At 51.0% G+C, this 13,978-nt stretch overlaps 1 protein-coding gene across 1 annotated transcript in view; it reads right to left on the bottom strand.

Annotated features, from left to right (window-relative positions):
- Positions 1–13,484, bottom strand: part of Igsf21 (immunoglobin superfamily member 21) — a 127,955-nt gene extending 114,471 nt beyond the window's left edge. The window contains exon 1 of the mRNA XM_038334367.2: positions 13,332–13,484. Coding sequence (XP_038190295.2) covers positions 13,332–13,484 — 153 coding nt within the window. The remainder of the gene's footprint in view (positions 1–13,331) is intronic.
- Positions 13,485–13,978: the final 494 nt, after the last annotated feature.

The raw sequence follows: 13,978 nt of genomic DNA, 5'->3' as shown, positions 1-13,978 counted from the left end.
TTTGTTTAGTGAAATTATAAAAACCCAACAGAGGCTCCATATTAGGGAAGCCATCAACATAATCCATCCCATTAGTAAATTAAAGGAGAAAAACCATATGATTACTTCAATAGGTTCTTAAGGAACATTTAATTAACTTTCCTTATTAAAAATCTTTAGGAAAATTGAAATAGAAGTTACCTTCCTACGCATGACCAAAAAAAAAGTATTTATCAGAAATCGGCAGTAATATGTGTAAGTTAAATAATGAAATCCAGGAAAAGTTTTTATTTTTTACAAGAATCCAGGAAATTTTAGACAATGGAATAAGTCAAGAAATGACAAAAGAAATCAGTAAGTCTAACAATCCTGCCTACCTAGTGTGTCAGTTACGTTTCTCCTGGCGTGACACCATGAAGAAAGAATTTAATTGGACTTACGGTTTCAGGGGGTTAGAGGTCATGCTGACAGAACAAAGTCATCCTGGCAGGCTAGCTGAGGGCTGACACTCTTAATCCACAGGGAGGAGGCAAAGAGACTGAGAATGACAATGGCACCTGAAACCTCAAAGGCGTCCCTACTGAGGTGTCTCCTCCCACAAGGCCACACCTCCTACCCCTCACAAACAGTTTCAACAGCTGGGGACCAAGTATTCAAATGTGTGAGCCTATGGGGGCCGTTCTTGTCCTAACCACCATAAATGGTAAGATTGGTTTCTGAGTGTATGTGTGTGTGTATGTATGTATGTATGTATGTATGTATGTATGTATGTATGTGCCCTGTGAGTGCTGGTCTCCTTGGAGGACAGAAGAGGATGTTATGAGCCTTGGTGCTGGAGTTCTAGGTGACTGGACTAGCTGATGTGAGCCCTGGGGAATGAGCTCAGGTCGTTTGGAAAAGCAGCAAGCACTCTTGACCTCTGGGCCATCTCTCCAGCCCCCCATGCAGAAACTAGGGCACAGAGAGGTTAAGACACTCGCTAGAGTCACAGAGAGTCTAAGAGTCGCAATTGGAACCTGAATGCCTTGGCGGCAGGACATGAGCTTTTATAACTTGGGAGACGACGCTTCCTGTATTGGGAAGAGAGCGAGGCCACCGCTGTTTTCAGGTGATGTAATTACAAAACGATTAGGAAAGCTGAAAGGGAGCCCACTAATAAGTGTCCTCGTAACATCTGTCGAAATAATTGACCTGTACACATGGGCAGTTTCCTTCCTTCCCCTGGGACCCCAGTGTGCTGTGAGGGACACAGTGGGCTTCTGCAGCAATTTGGTAGGGGATGGGGACAGGCCAGTAGGGTTGCAGGGCAGTCTGGGGGAGAGCTGGGGGGTTGTTCAGAGACACTGTGGACCCCTCTGAGACTCTCTTCCCAGATCAGCCAGCTCCAGCCACAGGGCTCCCTCTGCATAGCCGGAAGCACCACCCTAAACCCTCCAACCACCTACCTTCCACCACCTTCCCTCTGTGCTTCAGTGTAATGTGAGGAGCCCCACCTGGGCCTCGTGGTTTTATTCTGCAATACCAAGTAGTTCCATGAGTGGGCACTGTCCTGATTCAGATGCTGAAAGACTCCATGGTTGCTCATGGACATGGACTTGGGGACAGGGAGGATGAGCATGGAAGTAAGGGTGCAGTTAGGGGGTAACCCACTCCGAGAGGTGACCAAGGCTTCCGTGTGAGATGGATTCATAGCAGGTGTTTAGAGCTGACCAGGTGGAGGATATACAGGTGGGGCAGTGACAAGGAAACCCAGAGGACAGAAAATACCCTAGATTTCTGGCTTAGGAAATCTTGCGTGATGATGTCATTTGCTATGATGAGGGAAAAGGGGAGGAGTGGGCTGAGGGGGGGATGCAGAGCTTCACAGTAGCTGTGCCAAATGGGAGATACTTGTCAAATATCTCTGTGCAAGGACAGCAACTTTATAAAATTGGATGGTGGCACGCCTCCTGCTCTTAGCCATCTTGGATCGCCCCTCATGGATTTTGTCCAAGTCCCACAGCATGGATGCTGAATACCGTGCATCCTGCTCATCCCTTCCTTCCCCAGCCCCTCACTGAGCATCCAACGGAGTTGAGATGCACCACCCTCAGGCTCTTTGCACCTCCCTTCCCTCAGTGTGACATATCTGTCCCAGCTCTATACCAGGCTCTCCTCCCTATCGTCAGGACTACATTATCTGTCCCAGCAGAGTACAAGCGGGGACAATACCTCTGTGTGAAAACCCAAGCTCTCTACTGATGCTTCTTCTCCACCGGGAAGGTTGAGGGGTGAAGCGAGGAGCTGGGGGACCACCCTGGTTTCCAGCTCACAGATGTGCTGGGCTTCCCTCCTCTGTCTCTCCAGGTTGTACCTTGAGTGATCTGATATTCAAGGAATAAGCAGGGTTAAAGGGGACTGTGTGAACCACTTAAGGAAATAAACAACTTCCCAACATCCGCAATTATTTTGGAAGCACCTGCTCTCGTATAATTAATGTGCCAATTAAAATGATTATTATAGCCGTTAAAGTATATCCCCCAAGAACCGCGGCTTTGCGATACTTGTTTACACTCATTGGAGTCATTCCACCACCTTGCAGGAGAATAATAGCAACAACAACACTAACAATGCAGCTTCAGCTGCTGAATCGTCTCCTGAGCGGGCTTTCTGTTGATCCAGGCTCCCGCCTCCTTCCCGCTGGGGGTGGCTGAGGTCTCTCTGTGTGTTGTGCCTCCACGAGGAGTCAGCTCCGGGCAGTCATGCCCAGCATTTTCTAAAGGAGCATCCAGCTTGAAGGAATCTATGAGGACAGGAGGGGAGGGGCGCATGGCTACTGCCTCTCCACCCTGTGCTCATCTCAAGCTAGGTGAACCATGCCGCCTGTGTCTTCCTACGGGAGGGAAGCCATGTCTCCCCACATCCTTGCTTGAAGTTGACAGCTTCTTCATGGGTATGTGCCTCTGCAGACAGGTGGCTCTAACCAAGCAATGATGACAACAGCCTGAAGCCTCTGGCCAGGTCTGTACCCCCGCCCATGTCCTCTTCCTGGCTGTAGGGTGAAAGTGAATGGCTCAGAAGCCTTGGGGACCTGTCTGTGCACAATGGCGACCAGATAGGCCAGTGTTCAGATCTCCCTGAATCTTGCTGGATGTGAGACCTGGGACCAGTTAGTTTGCTTCTCCAAGTCTCATTGTCCCAGCTCTTGAATATTCATTCACAGGTGGCTAGCAAAACACCCAGCATCACCACAGGTGACCTATGCTAAGGTGGTGGTATTAGTGTTGGTTATGAGGGAGTCAGGGTTTGAGCCCTGCCTTGTCAATCTGCAGACTCCTCCTCCAGGAGGTTCAGCACTTCCTAGGACTCCAGCCACTTGGGGCGGGGGTTCAGTCGTTGCTTCCCCTAGCAGTGGATTTGGCCTCTGGGACTCCCAGACTAAGATTCCGATCAGCCATTCTCCAGTTTATGGTCTGGGCAAGCTGTTTCACCCTCCCTGGCCTAAGTTTCCTCAGCCATGGTCCTTGCTCTTTCTTTGGGAGCTCCAGGAGGCCTCTGACACTCCAAACTTCTGTATCTGTGGAAGAAAGAGCTCACGGTGAGGGGACGCAGATTGGGGTTGGGTACCACTGGGCTATGTCCCAAGACCCGTGGATGGCACTGCATTGGCTTAGGGTAAGCGCCCCAGACAGAGATAAGCTTTGTCAGGGCCACAGGTTATGAGTCCTCATCTGTGACAAATTCCTTCCTGTTTCCTTTCCTCTCAGCTGCTAGGTATGGCTGATCTTAACCCTGGATGTCCACTCAGGGGCACCCTCTCTGGATGGGTCTAGCCAAAGAGTCCCGGTTCCCAGAGCATGCAGAAGTCCCTCTCCTGGGAGGTCGAGAGCCATCCAGACACCTGCGTTCTACAGAACACTGTCACCATCAGTTAGGCTGGCTAGCCTGCCATCCCTACCACCATGACACTAAGCACCGGAGCCTGAAAAAGTCCAGAGCCCCAGATCAGAACTACAGGGAGCCGCTCATTCAGTGTTCAGCTGGTTAGGAGCCTTTCCCATTGCTGTGCTGGCGGGTGGCCACTCCGACAGGTGCACAGACACCTTCAAGTAGGGAACCCTCCCATCCCAAGACACCCCATCTGTGGGTTGGACAGCTCAAACTGTAATAAAGTTTTTCGCTTGATCAACTGAAAATTAGCTTTTACGTTTCACCCAGAACCTCCCTCCTCCCTTCCTCCCTCCCTCTTTCCTTTCTTCTCTTTTCCTGGCTCTGGAGATGTGGAGACAGGGGGATCCCTAGAGCTCACTGGTAGCCAGTCTAGCTGTACCACTGACTCCCTGCTCCCTGGCCAGGCTCATTGAGAGACAAAGGCTAAGAGGGATAGAAGAAGACCTGTATACTGCTTCTTCTCACCCTCCTTAGCTAAGCCACGTGCTCAGGACCATACTGGACCTCAGATGAGAAGATACAGCAGGATACAGCCCCAGTGAGCCAGAAGGCTGTGGTCATTTCACTGGTCCAGTTCATCCCCTGAGTTCAAGCACAGTGAGGTGGCGGAAGTGCGGAGACCGGCAGGTCCCAAGCACAGGAGATGGTTCAGCTCATCCATGGGCAGGTCTTCACTTCCCCATGTGTGCAAGAGAGAAAAGCCAGGATACTGGGCTGATCATCCTGCTGTGTGGCCTTGGGCCAATTGCCCCCCTTCTCTGAGCTCTCAGTCCAAATACACTTTCTCTCCTAGCGGTAGTTCGGTGGCTCTAATGTCTACATTGAGTCATATGGCAGGCATCTGAGGATCTACCTCTGACAAGGTCGAGGAAGAAGATGCACGGAAGAATGAAGGATGGGAATTGGTCCCTGGGGTGACCCTGAAGCTGAGCCCTGAGGGAGTGTCAGCATTTGTCAGATGGAGGGAGGGAAGGACACCCACCGTGGCAGCAGATGCAATGCAGAGAGGTGGCGAGGAACATTGGCACAGCCGAAGGTGAGCCATATGATCATCCAGCGGTGTGCCCACTGGGAACCCTGCACGCAGCAAGGCTGGGTCCAGAAAGACCTGACAACTGGGTCAGGTGACCTTTAACTTGACCCTGAAGGTGATGGAGAGCCTTTGTGGGACAGGTGGGACAGAGAGGGCAGCAGCGTACCGTTATGTTACGTGTGTGTGTTCTAGAAGAGCACCTGGCAGTGGCTGTCGGGAAGGATATATCACACACCGCCAGTGGGGCTTTGCACCCAATGAAAAAGGATGGGGGCCAGGAGGAGCAGGGCCCGAGGAGGGAAGGAGCTGGATGGAGCCGGATGAGCCGGCTTTCCGAAACACCTCAGGTCTGCTGTGGTGTTTTATTTCTCTGGTGTGCTGGAGTGGAAGTTTGCCTTTAATCCTTCTCTGACAAGTTAAGTCAGCCCCTTGTCATTTAAACCCAGCAGGGCGTGAGTCGGGCAGAGACACTGAAAACCACACTTAGGGCTTAATATAGCTCGGTTTTCCACCAGCTCAGAGGCCCCGCAGCAGCTCAGCCCAGGGCTCCCACCTCCAAAGGAGAGCCACGCAAACTTCGCCACGCAAACCTCACCTTAAAGGTGCCCTGGCTCTCCAGCCCCCGTCCTCTGAGACAAGAAGGCAAAGCAGGGGCTGCCAGCCAGGTGGAAAGGAAGCAATGGCCTCTACTATCCACCTGGGAGTAACCTTCAGTTTTACAGGAAGGATCCTGAGGCGCAGAGAGGAAGTGGTTGGCCCAAGGCCACACAGTAGGATACTCTGTGCCAGGTGCTGGCTCTTTCCTCGTGGATGCGGTGGGTAAAAATGAGGACGCACCCCAGACAAGCTCAGCCATCACCCTCTTGGCCTTGGTTTCTCTAAACTGCAGTCTTCTCTCACTATCCAACAAGGAAGTTTGTTGTTTGTGGAGTCATGTGTGGGCCAATAGAACATCCTGATATTTGTGAGCCCACGCCAGCGGTTGGCTCTTCCTCTTGGCCGCTTGGGAGCCAAGAGCTCTTATCAGGCCCGAATGGGGCAGGGAAAGATCTCATTGCCGGTATCGGGGAACTTGATCTTAATCCCCAGGAGCAGAAGGATTCTTTTTTTCCTGGTCAAAAATTCCTCTCCTGGTGCCAGAAAGGCAATGATGAACTGCCAACATCAAGCTGTCCCTTCTTTCTTTCTTATCTCCCTCCCCTGGCCTGGAGCAGCCATGTGCAAACCCAGGCTGATGGAGCCGGGGCACTGGCAGCGGCTCTTCCCTCCTGTGCTGATTATGGCACCCGCTCCTCCCCATCTTGGTCCCTGGAAAATGCACAGGCAGCTCTCACAGCCTTACAGAGCCCAACTCGCCCATGTACATCCTGAGTTTAGACTTCACTGACCCACACTGCAGATTTCATGCTCACTAACCGCCCACCCAGTCACACGGTACTGGGGTTCCTGCGCTTTGTGTGTGTGTGTGTGTGTGTGTGTGTGTGTGTGTGTGTGTGTGTGTGTGGAGGGGGCCATAATTAGGAACCTTTGAGGATCTTCAGTCTCTTAGTCCCACAAAATTGTGCAACACACGCTAGGGAGATAGCTTAGTGAGCACAGTGCTTGCTTACACACACACGCGCTTGCGCGCGCGCGTGCACACACACACACACACACACACACACACATATTAGATCCCTCTTTCAAAACCACCAGAGTCATTTGTCAACTCAAGGGTACCACAGTCAGCTGGGGAACTGGTTACCAAAATATATAGCTGTCCTGGCTCCAGCATGGAGAGTCTCAGATCCACAGGCTGGCTTCACCTTGGGCAACTGCTTCCAGGAATGATGACTTTTGAGCTCACAGCAGCACCACCCAGGGACAAAAGGTGGTGTCGCTGTGACTGTGTGGAATGAGCCCAGAGGTGGTGATCCTCCCTAAATCCCATCCATTCTTATTCTAAAATTACCTTATCTGGACTTCTTAGGTCACCAGGAAACATGGTGGAACAATGGCTACCATTTATAGAATAGATACCACAGTGAGTCTAGGATCAAGTATACCCATCTATGCCCAAGAGCGCACGGGGTTTCTCAAACATGCACCACCAAGTTCAAGTCCCAGAACTTACTGCAGACATTCAGCTACTAGTGCTTTCTTTGTCTCTGTTGCCTTTCTGGCCTCCAAGCTCCACGCTTTCCCTCTCTGTCTGTAAGTGGAGGAGAATGCAGGGCCAGGTGATATCATTTATACCCCAGAACAAACACACCCCAACCGCCAGCATCCACAGCATCCACGGGTGAGGTGAGATGAGAGGATGCAGAAAGGAGCCAGAGAGATGGAGAGACGGCTCAGCAGTTAAAAGCTCTTGCTGCTCTTGCAGGGGGATGGGTTTCATTTCTAGTACTACCTGTAACTCCAGTTCTGAAGGATGTGATGCCCTCTGGCCTCCTTGGGCACCTGCAGATGTGTGGTTTACATAAACTCACAGAGATGAGCATACATACACATAGCAAATAAATAAATAAATCCTTAAAGGAAAAAGGCTGCAGAAAGCAGAGCTTTATAGCCACGTGTCCATCTCCTTCCCCCTCCGTCTCCTTCTGTGGCATTCCTTCCACGGCCTCGTAACCTGTGCTCAGAGCAGATCTTGGGAATAAATAGTGCAGGAAGAAGGCAAAACAAAGATGCGATGATAAAAACCGCCATGAAAGGTTAAATTCCCATGATTCCCTGTGGTTGCTTAATGGATTTCTATGATATAAACAGACCTTTGGCTTTGCCTGCTGGGCAGGCGACCCCCAACTAAATGAGTTTAGACAGGATTTCCTAATAAGAAATGTGCCTGGTGCCCACATTCCACCAAGAGTCTGCAGAGACCTGCACGTCTCCAGACAGACAGGTGCTAGTCTCTGTGGACACATGTGCTGTGTGCTCAAGGCAGGAGACTACACAGATGGTCTGTGAATGTGTGTGTGTGTGTGTGTGAGAGAGAGAGAGAGAGAGAGAGAGAGAGAGAGAGAGAGAGAGAGAGAGACAGACAGACAGACAGACAGAGACAGAGGCACACATACAACACACACACAGAGATACAGACAGAGACAAAGACACACACACATACACACAGAGAGAGCATGCACACATACACATGCACACACACAGAGCATGCACACATACACATGCACAGAGAGAGAGAGAGAAAGAGAGCATGCACACATACATGTGCACATTCATGTGCATTAATGTGGGCACGTGCCTATAGAGTCAAGCTCAAGTGTTGACCTTGGCCTTTTACATTGTCTGAGACGGAGTCTTTTGTGACTTTCTTCTGCCTCTCCTGGGCTAACTGTCCCTCAAGCATCTGGAGATCCCCTTGTTTCTGTCTACCATCTCCCCATAGGAGCTCTTGAATTACAGACGCTCATGCTACCACACCTGACTTAACTGGGTTGTGGGGATTTGAACTTAGGTCTTCATACTTGGATTGCAAACTCTTTTGCCCACAGACACCTCCCCAAAGTCCAGCCTCTGTTAATTTAAGCAGCATTATCAAGGTGACTTTGCAGTAGCTGTCCAGAATCACGGGAACAAGATATATCTTTTATGCCCGAGGTGGTCAGAGGAGGGTGTGTCTAGAATTTTCTGGAGAAGTCAGGAGATGAAATGGGACCCAAAACCCAATATTTTGAATATCCCTGGTTTCCTCACTTGAAAAACAGAACTCACAGTATTAATTGCCTCACAGTGACAACATGAAATTGAAGTGTAAAGCCTTTGACCCTGTGCCCATCTCCCAGGAGTGGCTCAATGCCATCCACTCAGGTTAGCACCGATCCTATTTTTAAACAGGACCCCAGGGGACAGGAAGGACAAAATAAACTTTATTGTGTAATACTCATCTAGAACAAGTTCTTTCTTGGGCCCTCAGGTAACTGGGCTCTTAGATGGCCAGCTCCTACTGGCCGTGTATGGAACTGCACCTTTACATGGTTAGCTGCTGTAGGTTGCTGAGAAAATAGGAAGAACTATGTCCGGGGCTTGCAGGTAATACTGGGGAACTCCAGTCTAGGAGAGGAACCCATACAATAGTGGAAAAGTCCCAGGGAGATGAGAAGGATGCAAGGTTTCCTTAGGTCACACGACAAACACCGCAATACCGGAGACCCCGGCCCTGACCATTTCCTTGACCTCTCTGTTTTCAAATGTATTTTAAGAGGGATAACCAGCTCCTCCCTCCCACCCTCCCTCACCACAAACACACATGCTATAATGATGATAGGTCTCAAAATCAATACAACTCACTTTTCTGGAACTCACTGTGGCGTGAGTTTGCCAGGAAGTGACTCCGTGAAGAGCCAGCGCCATGCCTTTGACAGGCAAGCACAGTATATTCTAGAGACTCCAGTGGGGAGGAGATCTGAATGTCAGAGGCATTCTGGGTTCCAACAGACCCGCACAAAGACAGGAATGTTCTATTTTTGTTCCGTTGCAATCTGATGCCACCGGCTCTGTGTGGCAAGCACTGGAAATGGCTCGTCTGCGTGAACCGGGGGGAAGCATTTTGCTCTTTAGTTAAAATCAGAACAGCCATGTGTGACCAGTGTCAGCCAGACGGATGATGCAGAATTGGCATGGGGGAGAGACTGGGGGACGTTCTGACCACTTGTCCTCTCCTAAGACTATCTGGTAGTCTTGGCATATTCACCAAGCTGGCCTGAGTTCCATCCCTATTAGCCAGACCTCAGGCAAGGTATCCAAGTTCAGCTACTTCTCTATCATCACTTTTCTTCCTTCTAGGCTTCCCAGATGTCTAGCCAGAGGTCAGAGAGTATTATTGACTCCCAAGTCTTCCCCAAAGAATCAAGCTATTCTCTATGCTTTGGAAAGTCTGTCTCTGTCTCTGTCTCTGTCTCTGTCTCTCTCTCTCTCTCTCTCTCTCTCTCTCTCTCTGTGTGTGTGTGTGTGTGTGTGTGCCCATGTGCTTACGCTCATGTGCATGTGTCTGTGTGGTGCTTGGTATTGAACCCAGAACCTTGCACATGCTAGGCAAGTACTCTACCACTGAGCTACTCACTCAGGCTTCTATGCCTTGGGAAAACTGATGATCTATTGCACAGACGCTTTTCTAGAGCCCAGCAGAGCAGCAAGACTTAACATACTCACTGGACTGCTCAGTGCCCATTGGGCTGAGCGAGCCGGGCAGTGATGGCTTGTCACAATGCCCCTGCTTTTCCCTTCTGAAGGGATTGGAGGCCTGGGCCTGGCTGGGCCTGGCTGGGCCTGTGGGATCTATTCATAGCTTTCTAACCCAGGCTCTGTAAACTCATTCAGGAGTTCGGGGAGGCAGGAGGAGGGAAGTCACAGGGGCCTGAAAGCAAAAGGCACTGGGTAGTTTGCTGTTTGTAGCCAGGCTTCTGGAGTGTGTGTGTGTGTGGAGGGGGGGCAAGATGGAAGCAGGCTAAGGAGCTGGTCTGTTGGGGGGGGGATGTTCATTGGAGAAAGAGGCTGGGACTTTCCTTGCTGCCTCTCCCATGCCCCCTGGAAACCCTGCCCAGCCCCAGGTCCCTAGGTAGGTCAGTTCTTATCTCTCTCTCTTTAGCTGTCTCTGTGAGAAAAGAGGAAGGCCAGGACGGCAGCAGTCGAAGAGGAGAAAAAGCTGGCAGCATGGAGCATCTTTCCTGGAATTTCCTTCTGCCCCAGCCTCCATCCTCCCCATCAGAGGCAGAGCGTGTGGGCTCCTCTGGTCCCCAGGAGAGCAACCAGACAGCTGAGCCACCACCCTGTCCAGCTCCAGAATTAAAAGGGCCCCTGGCATTTGGCTCCAGTGGGTAATTTGCATATGATTTGCATACATCTGCATCCTCCCATGCCAGAGGACTTCAGTCAAAGGATGTGAAATGAAATAAGATAAACTAGTACACTCTTCCATAGCCCCATACACGGGGCCTGACACCCATCAGAGATATAACCAATTCTTTAAGCAGTCAATGCAGGGAGTAGGTTGGGCTGGGCAGAAGTTAGGTGGAAGCCTCCATCTAGCCTGGAGACTCAAGTTATACTGTGCCTCAAGCTTACGGAGTCACAGGGACACTTCTGTGCATGGGCCCAGCCTGGCCTGGTGGTGTCCCTCCTCTGGAAGTTGTCTCTGCTGGAAGACTGTCATCTCTGCTAGCATGTTGACTGCTGGGGGAGGACATAGAAGGCTATGGGGCCCCTGGACTCTTCCAAGCCCCAAGTCTACCCCACCTACCAGGGACCATTCCTATTGGTCCATAATGCCTTTCTTCTCTCCTCCCTGATTCTACCCGGGGTAAGGGAGGATGAGATGCGACCTCAGTGTCAGCCAGCAGCTGGGGTTATTCTCTCTCGGGTCCTCGATGTTTACCATCTGTGACAGTCAAGCAGTCCCCATAGCCTGTGACTCTACAGAAGACAGTACAACACAAGGCTAGGCTCTTGCGGGTCTGGGCCGGTTGGTCTCCCTCTCCGAGGACTGGGGACCACGGGTCCAAGTATGCAGCTCACACTTGTAGGGCATGGGCAGTGGAAGGCCTTGGCGCTCGTTCCAAGCAGAAGGGGCTATGATGCTGAGATGCAGACAGGCTTGGGTTCAGAAGAGCGTGGGCAGAGTCAACGAAACAACACTCATCAGCAATTGATAAACCGAAGACATTCAGAAATTCAAGATGGATGGCAAGGAAGGCACTGAGCAAGACAGGTGAATGATGGAGGGAGGTGATGGAGAGCAGCCTGGGTGGGACATTGAGGTACCCAGGACTTCTTCTTCCTCTCACCCCTCACCCCAAGTTTCCAAGCTCTGTGGGTGAATGCCAGGCAGAGTAGCCAAGGATGCTCCTGAACTTCTGGTCCTCCTGCCTCCACTCACAGTGTTGGGACCACAGGTATGCATTGCACCAGGTTAAACCAAGGCTCCCTGGGTGCCAGGCAGCACTTACCCACTGAACTACACACCCACCCTTTGCAGAATGCTTTCTATCAGGCATCTTTAACTCTGAGGCGGGAGTCCACTTCACCCACACTCTATTTCCATGTGGCCCATGAACAAACCACAGTTTTTACTTTTTTTTTTTAACTGTTCGATATAAGGGAAGAAGGTATTTTTGGGACACGGGGAAAGTCATACAAAAATTCAACTTGCTGGCTCCCATGCACAGCAGGTTTGGGGATGCGATGTGCCCTCTTGCTCACACATTGTCCCCAAACAGTGTGGAGGAGCTGTGACTCACACTCTATGGTCAACAGAAAGGAACACGTTTACAGTCTTGTCCTTAACCAGGAAATGATGCCCAGGCTTAGATCCCAGGAGAGGAAACGTCGGGGCATCCTTGGTTATGGTCTCACAGACCAGCCTCCAAGCCTGCCAACCCAGCTCCTGCTCCTTTAGGAGATCCCAGGCTGGGATACCCCATTCAGACCCACAGAGATTCATTCCACCAAGACCCAAAGCTGTTATTTTCACTGTCATCACTGGCATCTGGTGTAGTGAGATTTCATTTGTATTTTAATAAATAAAGGTTGCCTGAAGGTCAGAGAGTAAAACAGCCCCACCAGTCAGCCTTGCAGACCAGGCAGTGGTGACACACACCTTTAATCCCAGTAGCCGCGCTAGCTTGCTGTAGATAGATACTGGGAGGTGGTGGTGCATGCCTTTAATCCCAGCCCCAGAGTGGAATGCAAACCAGGAGGAGATAGTTCTCAGACACAGTCTCGTTCTGAGGATTCCTGGAGGCAGGATCGCCATTTCAGACTAAGAGCCAATGGCTGGCTGTTTTGCTTTTCCGACCTTCAGGTTGAATCCCAACATCTCTCTCTGGGTTTTTATTAACCGTGCTACACCTGGGCACCTGGGTGACTCCTGTACATCTTGAGCCACTTCCTTCCTCAGGCCTTGGTAGCTGGTGCCAGGCACCAGGCTGGGTCTCATGCAGTAAGCTGAAGTGGCAGAAAATAGCTGACATGCCCCGTGCTTTTTGGTTGTTTAAGACAGACTCTCACTATGTAGCTCAGGCTTGCCCTAAAACCAGCAAAGCTCCTGCTTCAGCCTCCTGAGCTGACTGTACATCCTCACCCTGCTTGACTGAAAGGCATCTTGAAAGAAGGAAGCCTTCCTGTCCTCTCTTGCACTCTGAAAACATGGCCAAAGCACCCTGCTTAGGAGCACATGAGTATTGTCCCCAGCCGCACACCGTCCCTGGGGCTTGCACTTCTCAGTAACTTCTCTGGGGCACTGATGGAGCCCTGGGCTTATCAAAAACACAGAGAAAACCAAAGAAAGAAAGAGAGCCAAGGGCAGCATAGGGATGGCCAGAACTGAGGATGCAACCTTGCCTGTGGACTCTGTCACAGGCCTGGTTCACAGAGATAGCCATAGGGAACGGCCACTTACCCGGTACCACACGATCTCACGCATGCGGCCGTCTGTCTTGAAGTTGCACTTCAGGGTCACTGCATCCCCAGCCACCACAGGAGGAAGGGGCTCAATGTTCACTGTCAGGTAGCCTGCGGAGGGAGGGGGAGAGGGGATGAGACAGGGAAGCATAATGGGGAACTTAGCAACTCAGGACCATGCCGCCTACACTGAGCTACACCCCCAAGCTCCAAAGGGTGTAGTAGGCAGACCACCTCCTCCTGGCAACCCTTAGCAACTCCCTTTCAGCAACCAAACACATCCAGCCCTTCCAGCCTGAACTGACTTTAGATGCTTGCAGTAAAGGCAGCCTATGCTAGGATGAACTTTGAAGGGAATACCCTACGTTCCATCTATGCTTATGCATGATTGGCCATGCATGTGATTAGAATCATAGGCATTATAGGAAAGGACATTCATGTGAATGAAGGTGCCATAGTCCAAGCCTGTAAATCAAAACAGAAAACTACCCTCACCCCACCCCAACACTCAGCTCCCTCCTTTTCCTGAACCCTCAGAAGGAGAAGAGGTGGGCCTCCTTCTTCGGGAATGACTCACTCAGAGCCCTGCTCTCTTGGCTTGCACTTTCACGGTACTTCTGAATAAAGTCCCTTCCTATTTTGGTA

The sequence above is a fragment of the Arvicola amphibius genome, chromosome 6 (genome assembly GCF_903992535.2).
Source record: "Arvicola amphibius chromosome 6, mArvAmp1.2, whole genome shotgun sequence".
In the NCBI taxonomy this organism is placed as follows: Eukaryota; Metazoa; Chordata; class Mammalia; order Rodentia; family Cricetidae; genus Arvicola; species Arvicola amphibius.
Note: the sequence above shows the minus strand (reverse complement) of the source record. Positions and strands in the feature narration are given on the sequence as shown.